Source organism: Phycodurus eques, chromosome 12 (assembly GCF_024500275.1).
Source record: "Phycodurus eques isolate BA_2022a chromosome 12, UOR_Pequ_1.1, whole genome shotgun sequence".
Lineage (NCBI taxonomy): Eukaryota > Metazoa > Chordata > Actinopteri > Syngnathiformes > Syngnathidae > Phycodurus > Phycodurus eques.
This window is the reverse complement of record NC_084536.1, coordinates 13,108,111-13,129,123: the sequence shown is the minus strand read 5'-3', so window position 1 is coordinate 13,129,123 and position 21,013 is coordinate 13,108,111. Positions and strand designations below refer to the sequence as shown.

The 21,013-nt window shown below is 42.6% G+C and overlaps 1 protein-coding gene across 2 annotated transcripts; it reads right to left on the bottom strand.

Moving 5' to 3' along the window:
• Nucleotides 1-840: 840 nt before the first annotated feature.
• faima (Fas apoptotic inhibitory molecule a) lies at nt 841-20,480 on the bottom strand. 2 transcript variants are annotated; one of them, XM_061692806.1, is made up of 5 exons: nt 20,202-20,480; nt 6,895-7,013; nt 5,955-6,183; nt 4,461-4,510; nt 841-3,746 (listed from the first exon to the last, which is right to left on the bottom strand). In XM_061692806.1, the coding sequence occupies exons 2-5, from the start codon at nt 7,006-7,008 to the stop codon at nt 3,597-3,599; spliced, it is 543 nt and encodes a 180-aa protein (XP_061548790.1). In that variant the 5' UTR covers nt 7,009-7,013; nt 20,202-20,480; the 3' UTR covers nt 841-3,596. The 2 variants fall into 2 exon arrangements, with proteins under 2 accessions (XP_061548790.1, XP_061548789.1); XM_061692805.1 differs by lacking the exon at nt 20,202-20,480 and adding an exon at nt 7,547-7,632.
• Between the last annotated feature and the right edge of the window lie 533 nt (nt 20,481-21,013).

The following is a 21,013-nucleotide window of genomic DNA, read 5'->3' as shown; positions in this document are numbered from 1 at the left end:
AAAACCAACAAAGAAGAATGCACACGAAGATGCGCCCGCGGCCCACGTCGGCGAACAAAAATGTGCCCCAACCCCGCCAAAATCAATGACCAGGCCCCTTAGCGCAACACCCGGAACAAGACGAACAAAGGACGACTCACGACGCGCAGCGCCCGACGCGCCCTGAGGTAATAACTTAGAATTCTTTATGCTTTGTATATTTTGAAAATAAAATGTCACAATGTTTTATGAAGACACCTATGAACAGTTTTAAATTCTGATCAAATGTGTCAAGCCCTGAACAGGGACATTCCCGTTTTCTTAGGGGTGAGCTGGAGCCTTTTCCAGCTGACTTTAGGCAAGAAGTGGGGTAAACTGTGGACTGGTCACCATCCATCCATCCATTTTCTGAGCCGCTTATCCTCGCAAGGGTCGCGGGAATGCTGGTGCCTATCCAAGCTATCATCGGGCAGGAGGCGGGATACACCCTGAACTGGTTGCCAGCCAATCGCAGGGCACACATAAACAAACAACCATTTGCACTCACTTTCACACCTAGGGGCAATTTAGAGACTTCAAATAATCGACCATGCATGTTTTTGGGATGTGGGATTAAACCGGAGTGCCCGGAGAAAACCCACACAGGCACAGGGAGAACATGCAAACTCCACACAGGCGGGGCCGGGGATTGAACCCCGGTCCTCAGAACTGTGAGGCAGATGCTCTAACCAGTCATTCACCGTGCCGCCAACTGGTCACAAGTCAATCCCAATTTGTTCACACCTATGGACAATTAAGAGTCTTCACATAATGAAATAAACCAATGGTAGTGTAAGTGTTTGTTTATCATACAAGAAATCATTTAGAAACAACATTAAATATTTATTGCAGTTGGCGTAACAAAAGCAATTCCTACTCAGCTACTGTACTTCGCAGGAAATTTAAAAATAATGCTGGTCAGTAATGACATACACAGTATCTAAATGTATAGCTTATATTCACTTTAAAAAGTGGAGACCAGTACCACCTAAATTCCAGATTTTGTATCATTCAAGTAACACCACAAAACTGCTTAACATGAAAATGTATTGACAAAAAACTGTCACCATTTATTGTTCTAGTATACAGTGGGAGATAGGGCTTCACTGACGTTTTTTCCTATGAATGTTTTCTATAAAAATATAAAAACATATTTTGTGTATTACTTTAAGCAGACAGTTTATTCTTCTGATTTAGATTAACTTCAGAGCACTTTTTATGACCAATTTATGCAGAAATTTGATAAATTCCAAAGGGTTCACATACTTTTTCTTCCCACTGTACGTGGTCCAAATTTGGTTGCCATCGGAAAAAAAGTTCATCTTTACGACCTCTGAAAATAGCCAAAATGACTCTAAAATGGAAGCATCGACCCAAAATGGCTGACTTCTCGTCTTTGGAGGGCATGGCTTCTTGAGACTTTTTTTGTGGGTCTACTCATGATAGACATGCCTACCCAATTTGATGTTGCTAAGTCAAACCGCTCTCGGGGGCTGAATTGGGGCACTGGGACATAAGTTGATCTTATTCCACAATTAAATAAATATGGCACAAGAAGACACAAAACTAGAATGCAATTTCGGACTGAATGAATGCTGAAGATCTGACACTGCAGTGAAATGCTGTGGAATTCATTGTATTGTTGACATCTAGAATGTGAGACTGGGAATAGGAATAGTTTGAATCTGTTGAGAAATGTGGTGGGACAAATAAGGACAGAATAATAAAAACTGAATTTTTGTGTTGGCTCTTTAGCATTCACACAATGAAATCAATATTTTTTTTCACAATATAGTACACTTTAGTATTTCCAGTGTTTTCAGAATATATCCAAAACGTAGGTCCATAAGACTTCTTATCGCTACTTAGGAAATCAAAATATCAAGTGTCAAGTTTTTATGGCTCTTGGATAAATACCTATAAAGCGGCTGATATCAGTTTTTAACACGTCACCATTTTTCTCACTAAATATAGTTCCAAAGGTGCTGTTGACATTAAATTTTCACCAGATGTCGGAAACAACCCATGTAATCCATACATACATACAAAGTAGAGCAAATAAGATCAGATATTAAGTTGCGTGTAATAATGTGAAATGACACAGGGAAAAAGTATTGAACACATGAAGGGAGGTGCAAAAGGGCATGGAAAGCCAAGACAACACCGACAATCTATCAATAATCAAACAGTAATCCAGCCCCTTGTCAGTGCAAATGAATATCAGCTGGTTCAGTCCTAATTGATGGCCAACAAAAATGTCTCATTGCCAAGGTGTGAGCCAAGACACATGATGGGTAAGAGCAGAGAGCTGTCTCAAGACCATCGCAAACTAATTGTTGCAAAACATAATGATAGCATTGGTTACATGCGCATATCTAAGCTTCTGAATGTTTCAGTGAGCACAGTTGGGGCCATAAAGCCAATCATACCACAATAAATTTGCATCGATCAGGTGCTCCTCCCAAGATTTCTGACAGAGGAGTGGCAAAGAATTATCTCAAGAGTTGTCCAAGAACCAAGGACCACCTGTGGAGAGCATCAAAAAGACCTGGAATTAGCAGGTCCTGTTCTCACAAGGAAAACAGTGAGTAATGTACTCCGTCGCCATGGCTGGTATGCACGCTCACCACGCAAGACCCCATTGCTGAAAAAAAAAAAGCATGTGAAAGCTCGTTAAAGTTTGCTGAACAACATTTGGACAAGCCAGTTAAATACTGGGAGACTATAGTCTGGTCTGATGAGAGTAAAACTGAACTGTTTGGATGCCATAATGCACACCACGATTGGAGGAGAAATGGCACTGCACATCACCTTTCACCTTAAAAACACCATACCAACAGTGAAGTACGGAGGTGGGAACATGATGGTGTGGGGCTGCTTTTCAGCAAATGGTACTGGTAAACTTCACATTATTGAAGGAAGGATGAATGGGCAAATGTACCGTGACATTCTGGACAAGAATCTGCTGCTATCTACGAGGATGATGAAAATAAAACGAGGTGGACATTTCAGCAGGATAATGATCCCAAACACACTGCCAAGGAAACTCTCAATTGGTTTCAAAGAGACAAAATAAAGCTGCTAGAATGGCCTAGCCAATCACCTGACTTGAATCCAATCGAAAATCTATGGAAAGAACTGAAACTCAAGGTCCATAAAAGAAGCCCACGGAACCTTCAAGATTTGAAGACTGCTTGTGTGGAAGAATAGGCCAAAATCCCATCAGAGCAATGCAGGCGACTAGTTTATCCATACAGGAGGCGTCTTGAACCTGTCATTGCAAACAAAGGCTTGTGTACAAAGTATTAAATAAATACCAGTTGGCGTGTTCAATACTTTTTCCCTGTGTCATTTCACATTATTTCACACAACTTAATTTCTGAGTTTATTTATTCTACTTTGTTTGTATGTATGGGTTAAATGGGTGGATCCCAACATCTGGTGACATTTTCATGTCAATAGCACCTTTGGAAATATATGTAGTGGAAAAAATGGTGATGTGTTAAATACTTATTTCAGCCGCTTATATATATATATATATATATATAGATATATGTTTTTTTTAAATCAACAAAAAGTCACTCTGTACATTCAGCTATTTCTGCTCCGTCCACGAGAAGTGTGTGAATGAGTCCGTCTCGTTGCTTTCCGCTGCTCACCGCCTTCACACAGCAGTTGTGTTCACCCAGTGTGAAGTGGGTTTCTGTGCCGTCGTCCACAAACTCGCCCTGGGAGGAATAAGTCAGACAGATGCCGTGTAAGGATGACTTTAGCACTTAAGAGGTAAAAATGCAATGCCCTACAAAATCTTAAAGGGAAATACAGGTACATTAATCCCTCGTTTTGCTTTTATTTTGCTTTGTTTTACTCTGCTGTCTGTAACCAGGTCGGCATTGCAAATGAGAATCTGTTCTCATTTGCTTTACCTGGATAAATAAAGGTTTGTCGCTGGGGTTACCTGCCAGACCACCGCAATAGACGGAAAAAAAAAATTGTTTAAGTTTCATGCATACTCTTTCCTCAACAATTAACAAAACAGTATATGAATGTGGGGTCAGGTGTTATTTTTGTCCACTTGCGATCACCATCTACACCTTCTTTACCGTAGTAACTATAATTGTGAATGTGTGTACGCCTTTTAAAGGCGGGTCTACTTGGTTGAGTGACATGGAATTGGCCGGATGACAAGGTAGTGCTGGCCACTGTGATGTGCAGTGATGGTGTCATCTGAGGCTTCTGGCAGGTGTGCTGAGAATGTGCTTTAGATTACTGTATTGTTTTACCGTTTGTTTAATAAAGCGATTGAAAGACCACAGTTTCACACACCCCCTTTATCTATACCCGTTATGGATTACAATTTGTTCAAACTCACGGTTGTAGTTAGTTACAAAAGTTGTTCATTCAAAAGTTGAAAAGTTGTAAAAATGTATCACTGCACTTACTGCAGTTTCAATCTTCTCTCCATTACACCAAATATCCATGGTATCTTTCTCTGTAAGACAAGCAGTTAAGACAGTATAAGACAAAAACACAATAACATTTTAATGACAACTTGATGATAGGTCGGTCTTGTGTGCGACGTGTTTCCTGGCTGGTCTCGGATGTGTCACTTTAAAATGGATTAACCATGAGAACAAGATGGCGAAAAGCTTGAAAGCTGCTTAGCCTCAACGTTGACTCTGCGGGCAGCTCCACAGGAGGAAATGAAAATGATTAACAGAGAGGTTTTAAGTTGCCTTACGATGAACTGGAAACCAGTCCGGGGTGTTGCCAAAATTTAGCTGGGAATGGCCCCAAGTTAACCCAAAGACTGTCCTTAAATGTGAATGTGAGTTTGTCTATATCTGCCCTGTGATTGGCTGGCAACCAGTCCAGGGTGTACCCCGCCTCTGGCTCAAACCCTAACCTAGGCTTGAAACCCGAATTTGGAACACTTAGTCTTGCGTGGTTTTGGAAACACAACACAAAAGAGCAAAAACTTATCCAAAATGAAGGGCACAAAAGTGATCAAAGACTGAAAAAGTAAAGGAAATGAAATAAATGTTAAATGTACATATGGATCACTTTAGCGACTTGGCTGCTGCATGCACGGATCTGCTACACTAATTGACAAAGTGTCATTTGGTGGCTTTGTGATGGAATGCGGCCTCCACCAGTGCAAATACCATCCGACACTGCATCCTCATCCAAAGGATAATCTCTCTCGCATATTTGGTGGTGTTGGTTGAAAAGGATACGGCCTAATCCTTTCAGGATCTATCTAGAAGTACTTGCGTAGCCATTATCACGACTCAATGGGCTGTCTTGTCCACAGATTGAGCACATCTGACGTCACTACCGGGTTATCCGGTCATGTGTTCGATTAATATGGCAGCACACTTTACAATTTATAAAGCTGTTTTCAAAGTTACTAAATGTGCATGCAAATTCACCATATTTTCAATATAATTAGAACAAAAGTACTATGAAAAACGTTTGTGTCTCAGTAAAATGCTGTAATATTAGTCATTGTTTGTAGAGGAGGAGAATATATGCCTTTGTGTACTCTTATAGGATTGGTCTAAATGTGTTACTCCACCGTTTGTGTTGAAGTATCTTTTGTGAAAAATTGCAATTATTGATGCTAACTGCTAACAATTTCGCTGGCGTTTTCCCACATATGTCAGTATCAAGCTAAATAGACTCGCATAAGGCAGAGCTACGAAGTTATTTAAAATACACAACGTGAAACATCTTTGTTTCATGTTTAGTTTGACAGTAAACGTCAACTGGGAGTGGTATTTTACAGCTTGAAGCCTTTTTTTTCTTTGCTATTTGCCAAAATGATGCTTATTGTGAAGCACGTTTAAGTCGGGTCACTCGTATCTCAAGGCACTACTGTTGTTGCTGTTGTAGTAGTAGTAGTAGTAGTAGTAGTAGTAGTAGCAGCAGCTCACCCAAGACCACCCTGGTATCCGTCCCGTCCAGGTTGAGCACCCAGGTGCTGGCCACCTTGGCCCTGTTCTCCATGTACTTCTTCAGGCTCTTGCCATTGATCTCCAGGGTGTACTCGTAGGCGAAGCCGCTGATCGGGTCGATGTTGATGGTGGCTTTTGTGTCCAGCTTGCCCACGATGAACGTCTCCTTGCCCACAAGCTTGAACATCCAGTCGCGCCTCAGCACCTCCTAGAGCACCAAAATTAAAAGGGACTGTATTGAAAGTTGACTTTTTAATGGCTTGTATCCAAATAGTTGGGTCTCTGTGGAGTGCCTTTCCTCCCATCAAGTGTGAAATCAAACAACCAAGTCCATCGTTTGCGAGCTGCCGATTCCTGAACATGTGTCTATAATGTCACCAATCGGCTAACTTGTAGAATACCGCCCTCCTCACATGACTTGGCAGCTAAGGCGGGAAGATCCGCCACTTTCAATTGTGGTCCAAAAGTGTTGCAAGTGAAGTGCTGCCTCCACCGGTAAAAAGGCTTTCATTGTCTGCCTTGTTCAACCTCCTAGCTCCGCCCCCAATCATCATGGTAATGAATACCATACTCAGCATTGGCCCTGCAGTAGAAGGGAAGGTGGGATCTGGCCATCTATCCATCCACCCATACATTGAGCAATTGTGCTGCCCCACGAGTGAAATGGCTCATATCGTCTCAACGGATGCTCACATTCCCCCCCCCCCCCCCCCACACTCTCGGCTCCCTTAGTTGCAACAGCTTTGGCCCTGATCATCAAGACAACAAAATCTTGATTCGCCATTGGCCCAGCAATATATGTGATGGTGTGAGATAGGGCCGCCCCCTCAAAACAGGTTATAATTCATCATTAATCCTTGGGGTATTTGAGGAAAGCATTTTACAAAGACACCTGGTGACAGTTTTAAAATGCGTGTACCTTTCCGTCGACGGAGATGACCCTCTTGCCGGTGGTCGTCCCGTGCTCGAATTCGATCCTGTGGACGCCGTCGCTCAACGCGACCTCCCACACGCCAGCGAGGTCGCCGGACATGCTTGCTGCAGACGACAACAACACAAACGAGGCGAGGGCTTCACTTCACTGGAGGTCATGTAGCGAGGTGAGCGAAATTAACATATTGACGCAATTACGTTTTAAATACCCCAAGAGAAACCCTGCAAAAGAGCAATAAAAGGATAAAAATCCTGCGAGTGCTTGAGCTCAGGTTACAATGTTACTTGAATTTCCGGTGTCGACTTGGTTCTCTTCAAAATAAAAGCAAACACTCGCGCTAGACAGCGTTAATCTTCATTGTTCGTTAATTGCATAGCAAATAAATGTTGTAATTACCGTACAATAACTTTAACTTTTGCACCAAAACCATACTATTTGATTTGTTTTGAGTTCACGCAGCCTATTAAATACATTTGCTTGAAAACAGAAACGGAAACTCCGATGCGCGAACAGTCTTTACACCGACGTAATCGCTCCCATTATCTTTTGGCCACCGCTGATGTCAACGTATAGACTCAGAAATTGCTTTTTTTAAGTCAAGCCTAACTAACTAGGCCTTTTTACTGTCTTAAATTACCTCGAATGCCTTTCGGGGTGGGCGCTAGCACAGGTGTTTGGAGACTTTCGACAGTAGTTTTACAACGGGGCGTGAACTCAAACTGGTATGCTATCCTTTAACCATAGCAACATGGACATCCGTTTACGTTTACCTTTCGCCACGCCCTCTTCAGTGGATCACGCTTTTAATAATGATCAGAATCAGAATCATCTTTATTTGCCAAGTATGTCCAAAAAAACACACAAGGAATTTGTCTCCGGTAATTGGAGCCGCTCTAGTACGACAACGGACAGTCAATTGACAGAGAACACTTTTGAGACATAAAGACATTGAGAAAAACAGTCACTGAGCAATAAAGGGTTGCTGGTTATCTGGTAATGCCGGTACATTTTTTTTTTTTTACACATTTTAATATTTAGAAGTAAAAACAAACAAACGTGGTCATTGTATGTATTTATTCCTGTAAATATATTTTTTACCGCGTTTAAAAATGAAAAATGATCATAAATACACTCGTAATTTTTATACGTTTCTCTAGCTGCGAAATCTCGTTGTAGTCACCTAATCAAGCTAACTTACATAAAGTTTCTTAACAATGTTGCTAAACAACTGGGTTCGGTTATGTATACTGTAGTACAGTGTATGCAATATGCGTTATTAGGATTCCCACATAGTTTCCAGGCAGGACACGCCCTGCTCCAATATTACTGGCTCCAGGACACGCGACGCTGCATGAACCGGAGCATTTTAAGTGTTACACCTCCCTCTTCAGCCAGCAAGTGGCAGTAGTAGATGACTTTTGGAGTCCTTTCAATCGGACAACTACACTAACGTCTGCTCTTATGAGCATATCCTTCCGCATAAAAATGCAGTAGGAACAGATGCTCCGTGAATGTCGTTTAAACTGGTGATGAAAAAAATAATCCTTAAAAAAACAAAAACGAAATATTTCGTCGAATTACGGCAAGGATCAAGAATTACAGTACCACATTTTTTTTTCTAGCAGCGCTGAAATCTTTTTGTTTTGAGGGGGCGGTCCTGTCTCATGCAAAAAGCAACTCACTCCTTCTCTCCTTCTACTGCGGTGCCAAGGCTGAGTACATCGTTCGTTGCCATATTAACCCGAGGCAGAATTCGGGAGTTGTGACAAGGAAAGCATGGGTTGTATTTTCACTCTTGGATGCAGCACTTCATCACCAAGCCACCCAATTACACTTAGTGTAGCAGATCCGTGCATGTGGCGCATTCAGTGGAAACATCACCAAACACCAATATCCCCCGCAAACACACTATCCGCTCCCATCCTTTTTTCCTTTCAAACCATCTGTGTTTTGTTCCTTCCTGCAATCATTCCATCCTTCCTTCCTTTCTTCTTTCCTTCCTTCCTTCCTTCCGTACATCATTGTTTCCTTCTTTCACCCTTCTTTCTTTTCCCTTCCTTTCATACATCCTTGTTCACTTCCTCTGATCCTTCCTCCTTCCTTCCATCTGTTTTTCCAGCCTTCTCTCATTCCTTCCTTCTTCACCCCCTTCCATCATCATTCCATCCTTCCATTTTCCCTTGGTCCTTACACCCTTCTTTCCTTCTCTACCATCTCTCCCTTTTTCTCTTCCAAGCGTTCTTGTTTCCTTCCTTCCTTCCTGTTTTCCTCTCTTCTGTCTTAGCTTTCATACTATCTTTCTTCCTTCCAAACTTCCTCCTTATCTTTCCTCCTCTCCTCCTTTTGTCCTTCCTTCCTTCCTTCCTTCCTTCTTTCCTTTGTTCCTCCATTCTTGCCAACTCCCTCTGTCCTTCTTCCCTTGTAACCTTCCTACCTACCGTCCTCTGATCCTTCCTTGCTTCCTTCTTGAGTCATTTCCTTCATTCGCTTCTTCCTCCATTCCTTCCCTTTCCTCCCTCCCTTCATGCATCCTTGTTTTGTACCTTCATCAGTCCATCCTTCATACCTCCTTTCTACGCCTCCTTCTTTCCTTCTGTCCATAATAACATCCTTGTTCTGTTCCTTCCATCATCCATCCTTACTTTCATACCTTCCTTCCTCCATTCTTTCCATCATCTACTGTTCTTCCTTCCTTTCATACCATCCTTCTTTCCTTCCTTCCATCATTTATCTTTCTTTCAATCCAATCTTCTTTCCTTTCATCCTACATTCCTTCCTTCCTTAAATGCAATCATTTTTCCTTCCTCCCATACATTCTTCCTTCCTTCCTCCTTCCCTTCCTTTCCTCCTGCCTTTCGCCCTTCCTTGCATAATTAACAAAGTGCATCCATGCCCTTGGTCCATCCTGTGTATTTAGAGTGTGGTTTTTGTCTGACTAAGCCAGACCATGGCAAGTAAGCAAGACAGAGTCACTGGAATGTTTAGCTCATTTCTTTACAGTACTTGTGATGTGTCTGATTGTCTCAATGTGGCCACAGTCTCCATTGTATGTAGGAAGAAAATCCAGCACATACGCCCGCCTATTTGCCTTTAGGATCTCTTTTGTTTGAAAATGGGGCCACCCTTACAATTTTGCCCATAGACCCAAGTTTCATTGTTTGCCTTAGTTTTTGTCCACTTGATGGCTTGAGATTAAGTTTGTGGACAGAGCTCTGAAAGGTCCTGTCTATTTGTTATGTATGCTTGGTCACATGAGAAAACAGGAGCTCCTGTTTCGTTAGAAGATTTTAATCTTTGTGACAGTGGCGACTCCCTCCCGAAACCTCCCACTGGCCATTTTAAGTTTCTACTGTGAATCTTATGGACATCTTGCAAATGTAGATCCTTCCCTTGTAGTTGATTTGATTACATAATAAATATTAAATTCATGACATTTTCCAAAATGCTTGTGATTGAGAGTGAGCTGGAGTCTAATCCCAGGCAAGAGAAGTGGGGTTAACATTGGACTTGTTGCCAGTCAGTCGCAGGGCACAGATAGACAAACAACTACTCACACCGATGGAAAATATACACTGATAACACTTCACTTACAGTAGCTTCAATTAGCATATAACGGAACTGACTGGGTTGTTAATCTATCACACACAATTCACAGTCAGGGTTTCATGAAAAAAAAAGTGGATCATACATGTAACGCGAGAGTTAAATAAGACACACATTCAACGAACTACGGGGAACATAATGTCACAAAAAAGTTTACGTTAATCCTTATCATTCATGAACAGTTCAACATTTTATGGCACAATGCATGCTGCTGGGAGTACACAGCTTCACAATCCTGCTGCATGCAAAATACAGTAACTCTCTGTGCGACGTCAACCAAAATCCCACAAAGCGGTGGAAACTGTAGTTAATCCAGCCATTCTCAACACTGCTTATCCTGTTCAGGGTTGCGGGGCGGTGGAGCCTATCCCAGCTGACTTTGGGCGAAAGGCCGTCTACACCCTGAACTGGTCCCCAGTCAGTCGCAAGGCACATATAGACATGGACAACCACTCGCCCTCACATTCACACCGTCCCTGAGTGGGAACTCAAACCACGCTGCCCGCACCACTACACCATCAGTGACCAAAACTGTAGTTAATTACTGTAAAAATCACCTTAAAGTATTCTACTGTAAGGTATGTGGTAAATAATTATAGACTTTCCAGGAATGTCTAACAGTGTAGGGAATGAAGAAGTCCTCTTTGGGGTCGCGGGTAAACTGGGGCCGATCCCAAATGACATTGTCTAAGAGTGCCCTGCGATTGACTGGCGACTATTCCAGGGTGTACCCTACTTCTCTCACAAAATTTCAGATGGGATTAGGCTCCAACTAGCCTGCAACCCCAATGAGGACCTCTATATTGTAAATTGGTGTAAAAATGAAAGGGACTGGCAACCGGTCCAGAGTGTACCCCACCTCTTTCGCCAAATGTCAGACGGGATTACTGGTAGGCTCCAGCACACCTACAATCATAATGAGGACCTCTACATTTTATTGTCCGTAGGTGTAAATGCTTGTATGTCTATATATGCCCCACACTTGACTGACGACGAGTCTTGGGCGTGCCCCATTTCACTGGCCAAAAGTCTGCTGGAATAGTCTCCAGCTCACCCACCATGCTATTATGCCAATGTGTGTAATGGTATCAAGTGGGAGGATCATTTTCCAGTTCTTCATTCAGAAGACGATGAAATGGAGACAGACTCATCAACTTACATTACACACGCTTTATTTCCCCCAAAAACCTGACACTGCATTTATGTTCCCAAAGCAAGTCTTAATCACAGTCAATCACGTTTGCTGACTGTGGTATTTTCCAGCCTCCCAGTCTAGGCTAAAATAACACATGCCAGGAGCCGTGGAAATGTGTAGTGGTGTGTTTCTCCATCCAAAACAGAAGACAGCTTGTGGATGAGAAAAATCAAAAGGTATCAGTGTTACTTTAACAAAACCACTCTTTAGACCCCGGACGTTGTTGGCATTCCTGTCAAATAAGCCAAACACAGCAGGCTTTTCTAACCCTATAGATACAAAGATTGGATGATAAAGTATTTATGGAATGGAAGGGAAAATGGTATGGGTGTTATCCCCATAAAAGTTGGTTAGCTGTGTCTGGGTTGATTTGCTATGTCATTGACTTTCTTGGTCATGAGCTAAATTTTCGAATTTTATACGCTTTATTGCCACTAAATTATAGCTCAACAGGTTTATGAGAGCATTAGCACTGAAACAAAGGAAAGCCCAAAAACAATACTGCTAAAGGACACTAGAGACATAAATCCATCCACCCATCCATTATCTGAGCCGCTTATCCTCACAAGGGTCGCGGGAGTGCTGGAGCCTATCCCAGCTATCATTGGGCAGGAGGCGGGGTACACCCTGAACTGGTTGCCAACCAATCGCAGGGCACACATAAACAAACAACCATTCACACTCGCATTCACACCTACGGGCAATTTAGAGTCTCCAATTCATGCATGTTTTTGGGATGTGGGAGGAAACCGGAGTGCCCGGAGAAAACCCACGCAGGCACGGGGAGAATATGCAAACTCCACACAGGCCGGGGCCGGGGATTGAACCCCGGTCCCCAGAACTGTGTGGCAGATGTGCTAACCAGTCGTCCACTGTGCCGGCGAGACATAAATCAAGTAGTTTAATATTTTTTTTTACAGATTTTGTCATTTTATGATTCAAAAAATAATAAATATGTATGTGCAGTTAGTATCGGAGGGCTATTTAATAGGAGAGACTGCGCATTGCTCCAGATAGCGTGGACCTTGGGGTCTTATTATTATTGTCTTTTTAATTGCTTTTGGCAAGAGAAGCCGAGTACACCCTGGACCAGTCATTCTCGGGAAATATTCGACAAACAACCTTTCACATCTATGGACAGTGTAAAGGTCCTCATTAGGGTCATTGGTTAGCTGGAGCATATGCCAGCCGACTTTTAGCCAGAGCAGCAGTGTACAACCTGGACTGGTTGCCAGTCATTTGCTGGGCACATAGAGATAAATAACCATTCACACTCACATTCACACCTATGGACAATTTACAGTCTTTAATGAACCCGTCATGCATGTTTTTGGAATGTGGGAGGCAGCGGAGATTCTAACTGGGACCTTTAGACCGTGAGGCCGCCGTGCTAAACAGAGTGCAGCACTTCTAGACATAAAATGTTCTGAGAATTAGAATCTTGATTTCCATTGCACAGTATAAGAAAATTGAGATTTATGTTAGCGTCTCTGAGTCTACCCTGTATGTGCTGTTTGCACTTTTCAGCTCCGATATTCATTCATTGACGTGGGGGGACCCTTTGGATACCCATCCAAAGCTGAAAAAAGTTGAGTACAACTGAACTGTCCTGAGGCAGGGATTCTTCCACGTATCGCTAAAGGAAGCCTATCTTAGCATTCTAAATCGCAGCATTACAAATTAAAGCTAACCAGTAAGAAGAGGAAATCGAAGAAACTATATGTGTGTCCTGTCAACAGCCAGCTAAAACTGGTATTTTGTGCTGAGTCGTCTGGGCCAGAGTGAACAAATCATGAGTCACGAATCACTGACATGGCATACTGTAGTTAGTCACAAGAACAACTTCGATTCCCAAACAGCAATCAAACTCCCTCTTTGTCAAAACAATCTTACTTTATGTCACTTCTGATTTGTACTCGATGTCAGACTTTATATTCCTGATGAATAGAATGACACTATGTTTTGATGAGTACATGTTTATTCAAGGAGGAGTTGAAGTGTGCCCTGCGATTGGCTGGCGACCAGTTCAGGGTGTACCCCGCCTCCCGCTCAAAGATAGCTGGGATAGGCTCCAGCACGCCCACGACCCTTGTGAGGAGAAGCGGAACGGAAGATGAATGAGTGAATGAATGAGTTGAAGTGTTTTTTTACTGGATTAAAGAATGTCCCCTTTCTAAAGTGATGGAATGTGTGTCTTTCTAAAACCGTCTTTATACTCACGCGCTCGCGCGGCTGACAACGCTCACATTGCATCACGTGACCCGCGCGGCCCCTTTGCAGCGCTTGACGCGCACACGGCAAAAATTGTTGCTGCGCGTAGAACGCCGCGGAGATCATCTCTCGTGATTGGTCCGTTTTAGTCACATGCTGTGATGACGTACTCAGCGTGCCCCTTGGTTCCACATAGCATCTACGCCGCCGCCTTCTTGATCGATTTTGCAGCATAATTAAAAATTAAACGTATCATCTGGTCATCTAGGTCCATTTGTTCTCACAGACACTGTTCCAATATTAATAGTAATATTAACATATTACTAAAATCACTGTAACCTTCAAATAGACATATTGTGCTTTTTTTTTTGATATAATTGAAAACAATTTCCCAGTGGCTTAGTAAAAAAAACAGTATGTGACTTTTGTAGAACTTCCCCAAGGATCAAGAATTAGAGTGCACTTTACAGGGTGTATTTCCAGCCTGTCCTTGTGCCAGTGAACCAGGGCAAACCCCTTCCACACAAGCAGAAGTAATTAAAGTCTATCGTGTTTCTATCAAATGTATTAGTGAATGAACACCATATCACATGCATGTTAGTCAACTGGTGTACGGAGTTGCTAAGCCGGCACATCGAGGAAGGGTGAGCCCCCCCCCCCCAACCAGGGGAACGCCACCGACCACCCAGGACCCAGGGAGATCCCGAGTCCAACCGAAGCGCCCCGACCAGTCCCAAGGGGACCACTGCCACTCACGCCCACAACCCGGACACCCTCCATTCAAACCACGCAAACTCCCCCGACCCAGCCCCCCAAAAGAACCAGTACCGAGAACTGCCCAAAACCGAAACAAGGAACCGGAACTGGAACTGCCCAAACCCAAACGACGCCCAACCCTAGTCGTGAGCAAGGATGGGCGAGGGTGGGGAGAGAGGCGAGAGGAAGGTGGGGCCAAAAGGGGAGGGGGGGCAGACCCCCACCTTTCCACAGGCCGACAACCGGAAGGGGGAGGCAGGGGTCCAACCAAGAGAAATGTGAAAAGCCACCACCCACCCTATTACTATGGTTACCATGTCCCCGATTGACAACCATTATCCCCGTACCGTGATTGTGTGTGTCTTGAGTGTAGTGCATTAAAAATTGGAGAAAGTGGTGGGGGTGAGGACGAGAGGGTCACAGGGCAATAATGACCCGCCACCGTTACCCCCACCCAGGCTGACCAGCTCCCCAAAAGATATGGGAATGTATCTAGTGCATAAAAAATCTGCAGGAGAGAAGCTTGTTGGGCCAGAGAGCAGGCTGGAGTGCCGGGTGTCCTGCCCAGCCCGACCCTGCCCTTCCCCCACAGATGGGTGCATTAAAACTGGAGGACCGACAGAGCAGTGAAGGGGGGCTGGGGGGGTTGAACAGACCCGCTTATCAGAAGGTGAAGATGTTTCCCCCCCCCCCCCCTTTCTTAAGGGGAAACCAACCCCAAAAATATAATTGGCAGTTTATCCGCGCTTATTCAAGAATTTCAGGGGTTAAAAAATTTGCAGTCCGTTTGCTATCCCAGCAACGAGGCAAGCAACTCCTGTAAAAACAATAATAGCATTTTCACTCATGGACAAAGCAGTTTCTACACTTTTTCCATAATATGTCACCTTTAAACACACCAATCTGTGCACAGAACATGCACACAAAGCTTTTTTCTTGAAGTTGCTAATAAAGGACGTCATAAAAACGAGAAGTTGAGCCAGTAGCCACAGAGATGACCCCAGAAGTTTTGTTCATGTTTTCCGTGTGAGAATTGCCCAAGTGACTAAAAACCCCATTCATTTAAAACGCTGACTGGTCATAATGCCTGGAGTCAGTGCATGAGTGATGACCATCAAAATTGCGGTCAACCACCAATACTATTTTGTGGTGGCGACATTCTTTGCCTTGAGCAATCTTATCATGGGACGGGTGAGAAGACAAATAACATTGTTTTCTACGTATGCTGCATCCAGTTTAACAGTCTGTTTTCAAATAAAACTGATACAATTGGCTCTCGTGTGTATTATTGTTTACACAAGAATGTTTTTGAATGAAAAAAAATGTACAAATAGACCATTCTGTCACACATCAAAGGTGTTGAAATGCTAACAAAAAATGTGCCTCAACGTGGACGTTTTGTTAAACGTCAGTATTATTGTTTACATTTGGCTACAAATGTTTTTAAATTAAAAACAGATAGAAAGTGGTTTCTCTTTCAAACTTCAAAGGTGTTTTTGCGTGTAAAAACCCAACTAAGTATGGGTCTCAACGTCGATGTGGAAAATGCAAGCGTTATCTTTTTTTATATAAGACCATTTTTTCAAATAAATACAGATAAAACCAGTCCTCTCTTTCACACATTTTTTGGGGGAAACTGATGCTGAGACATTTTTCGAGGAGCAGATCATCAAAGGCGCTTTGTGAGTAAAAACTGAAACTTTTGGGAGAAAAAAAAATAACAGACCATCAAAATGGTTTTTTGGGTAAAAATACTTTTTGGGAAAATTGAACTTCTATGGTGTTTCTGCAAGTAAAAATATGAAGTTTTGGGAAAAACAGGTCAGGCATTTTTGAGTGACCTCTCATTCACGCATTCAAGTGCTTTTGAAAACAGGTGTCAAAGTGGTCACAAAGTTAATACAAGACCATTTTTAAACAAAAACTGGATTAAAAATGTGCCTCTATTTCACACACACCAAAGGTGTTTTTGTGTGTCAAAATCCTACTTGTTTTAAGAAAAAAAAAATACATCATCCATTGTGTTTTTTGAGTCAAAACATGAGGTACGCCTCTCCAATTGCATGTGAAAAGCTGGATATTGACTTGTAATGGATGATGTAATGGAAAAATGCACAACTATTTCACACAGTGTGTGTGCAATTTGTTTTTCTTCATACATGTGTTGTTCAGCCCTGCATTGATTGATTGATGATTTATTTTGTTTCCAAGGTATGATTTATTTGGGTGTGCATCAGCTTGCCAGCTCAAACTCTGTCTAAAACTCTCTGGCTGCAATAGGCTACGGAATGGCCGTTGCTCCACTTGGACTTGCTTGGTGTGCTGGAATGTGAACAAACAATATTTAGCAGCTGCTTGCGGAATAAACAAAGGTCTGGAGGAGCAATATTACCATCAAATTTCCCCCCTTTTTCTGGATGTAGTGGAAACTCTAAAGTGGTTCCATCTGTTTATTTATTATTATTATTTTTTGCCTTTTGTTCAAATTTTTCAATGTTTCTGCAAAGTGTGAAAATAAGTAAAACGAAAACAATAAAACATTCCATATTGATTAGAAAAAGTGAAGTTCAGTCTATCCAAATACCCTGGGTGATCTGAAGCATAACAAGCTGTAGAACAGTACAGCACAGGACAGGACTGGTGTAGTCTGCCAGGCAGAGGTACACCCTGTGAGAAAATGACGAGATGAGTAGCAAATATGACAGGATGGGGACAGGATAGGGCAGGACAGCAATAATGAGCAGTCAGTGGTGCACCCTGTGAGGAAGGGGCATATCAAGTAGCAAATAGAGTAGGACAGGCGCAGAACAGGGTAGGACAGGACGAATGAGCCAAGCATTGGTACACGTTGTAAAGCGGGGTAGGTGACCAGGAGCACATAGAACAGGACAGTATTAGTGCTACGTTCTGTGAGAAAGGGATGTGACGAGTAGAAAATAGGACAAGATGGGAACAGGACAGGGCAAGTCAGTAATAGCGAGCCAGGCAGTGCTACACCCTGTGAAAAAAGGGCATGATCAAGTAGAAAATAGGGCACAATAATATTAGTGAACTACATCCTGTGAGGAAGTATCAAATAGGACAGGACATGCGGTAGTGAGCAAGGCAGTGCAGCCAGTAGCAGAAGAGAGGTTTTTTTCTTGCATTTATATTTGGCTTTTTGTGACTGTTTTGTTTGCGACAACTAGCAAATAGAACAGGACAGGACATGGGTCGCGAGCAGGGCAGTGCTACCGGTGTGTTATGGGGGTGGCTTACTACCTACCCCCTGTCCAGTCCTATCCTGTTTGCCGCTCGTTGCGTCCATTCCTCACCGGGTGTAGCATTACCACCTGTCCTGTCCTTTCTGTCCTATCGTGCAGTACTTACTACTCACCTCACTGCCTACTCATTCCATAGATAAAAAACAACTCTTGTGTAATATTATTGTTGTCTTATATTGTTGTTATGCTGTGATTGTTTTTGTCCTCTCCCCTCTCAGACCTTGTTCTGTTTGGCTGTATTCCTAATAAATATCCATCAAAATATAAAGGAGCAGCGTTCCGTACATACGACATCTTTAGTCTCTAGTCTCCCATCTTCACATAAACTCACTGAGCATTTGTGGGATTTTTTTTCAACAATGATCATGTTGCAAAATGCCCCCTCTGTCTCCCAAACCAAAGTTGTATAACTGAAATCATTTTGCAGTGTTTACAGCCCAAAGAGTTGACATTTATGTCACGAGCTGACGAGCGGCGTCTTAACACAGTCAATGAACACAACGGTCCTTTTAGAGCTGTCCAGCTGTTTTTAATACACAGTGCTGGTGGGTGTGTAGGGGGGGATTATTTCTCATGATTAAATTGTTTGACTGTGGTTTTTTTCCAGAGTCCTTCTTTATTTCTATTGTGCAAAGCAGCATTTATAAAAATCATTAACTTCATCTTTTTGAGTTGTTGTATTTACCTGTATTTCTATTGTGCATGCTGGCAGTTGTCATAAGTAACTGACATTACTTTTACGACACTTACATTGTGCGTGCGCAGGCCTCTTTTTACTTGGTTTATTTCTAGTCACTCCGTTTATTTAATTGTGCACAATGGCGCAATTATTACGAATAACTGACAGAAGAGCATTATTATTGTTCCACTTACAATAGGCCTACATTGTGCTGCAGTGGACTCTTTTGATGTTGATTTTTTCTTTTTTAGTCCTTGTGAGGCAGAAATGTTCTTTTTCAAACTAGGGATACCCTAGCTAACTGTTTTTCTGCACGTGCGTAGTTTTATTTCCTCCCTGCTCTGGTTGCTAAGCCAATGAATTCAAATCACAACATGTGAAGACGGTTAGTCATGCAATTCCTGCATTCATAGTTTCTGGGCCTGACAAATATGACTCACCAGCTCAAATTCCACTCCGTCCACGAGGAAACTGCATGTCATTTTGACCAATGCGCACAGAAGTCTCTCATAGATACCGTTTGAAGCTCGTAAGAGACAGTGGGACATCCCAAACCCACTGATTTCATGACCTCACCACTTAGACATGATAGGGCGAGGCCAGATGGCGCAAACAGATGTGCTCTGTCATGTCTTCTGACGACATCTCACTAATCCATGTGATTGTATCTCCATTTCGATATTATTTCCGAATCCATGAGGTTAAAACCGCAACCCTCGTTCATTTCCAGTGACTTGCATCTATTTCCTCCGCAGTCCCTGACAGGTGCTTTAAAATTATTATTATTCCATCATTAAGAGGTGAGATGCGCTACTTGCTGAATCAATAATACTTCTTGGTCTCTCCAAGACTGGCTTCCTCCATTTTGATTTACTCTTTGGCACACTACCACTGAGGTAGGCTGATTGCAAAAAGGCAAATAGTATGTATAAGAGCCAGAAATAAATGCAATTACAGTGGTGCGTTGAAACACCAGTGGACTCACTTCCAATTTATTCAAGATATGAGCCATCAATCAGAATCAGAATCAGAATCATCTTTATTTGCCAAGTATCTCCAAAACACACAAGGAATTTGTCTCCGGTAGTTGGAGCCGCTTTAGTACAACAGACAGTCAATTTACAGAACACTTTGGAGACATAAAGACATTGACAAAAAAAAATTGTGCAAGAAGATGCAGAGTCCTCTAGCACTTAGAGCAGTTCGAATGACTAATATTGCAATAGTCCGGTGCAATGACCATTGTGCAAAGGGCGCTGAGACTTCAAGGAGTGTATGCTGTTTAAAGTGACGAGTAGTGCGATCATCTGGGACAATGTCGGTGGTGCAAATGTTACAGATACTCCTCAATCAGTGTGCAAATGGAGCAGGTGCTACTCTGGCATGAGTGGCCAGTATATGCAAATAGTGCAGCATGGCGAGACAACCACAGTGAGTGCACGAGTAATACATAATACATAAGTCAAAAAATTGCCAGCTTGTTGTAATGGTATTATAGGTTAGCTGTTTAAGAAGTTAATTGCAAGAAGGAAGAAGCTGTTGGAATGTCTACGAGTTCTAGTTTGCATTGATCGGTAGCGCCTACCTGAGGGAAGGAGCTGGAAGAGCTGGTGACCGGGGTGCGGAGGGTCCGAGAGGATTTTGCACGCCCTTGTCTTAGTTCTGGCAGCGTGCAAGTCCTCAAGGGTGGGTAGGGGGGTACCGACAATCCTTTCAGCAGTTTTGATCCAATCCACCGATCTTCTGATTTGTCTTGCGAACGCAAACTTGAGATACGAGTGCTATATGATGGCAGGTGACTCAACCTCCTGGTTGTCAGGTAAACTGCATTTTCACAATTATAATGATTAAATATTCTTCCAAAAAGAGGCTTCAAAATGTTTATCGCCACTCTTAGCTGAAGGTGACGGTCGCACTAAACAATGTAGTTGAAAAAGGTGGCCCTTTTTCCAACCGAGCTGTCAAGTCATGGGCGGAGAAAGTTGATGTGGGATGTGGATTATGTAAATTTGCCCAATTGTTACATCCCAATTTGACGTTTTCAGAATTGTTTTTATTGTTTAATTTCACACTTGATGGCTGGACAGGATTTCCAGACTCACAACTATTTACAAATAAGCAATTAATTTCAATACATCCACTTTAAAGAGATAAATATGTAAATGCTTTTCTTATTTAAAATGGCGTCAAGAGAGAAAACAAGTCAGTTTACAATGTTGCAAAACCTCTGTACCAGATGTGGACAGCTGCAGAGTTGAGTAACATACTGTGCACACACACAAAGCCAACTTTGTATATGTGTAAAAAGCCATTTGTTATGGCTGACATCAAAAATGTTTCTTGGCATTTATGCTTCACGTTCGTCTTTAAAGGTGCAAACAAGTTTTCATTCCTGCA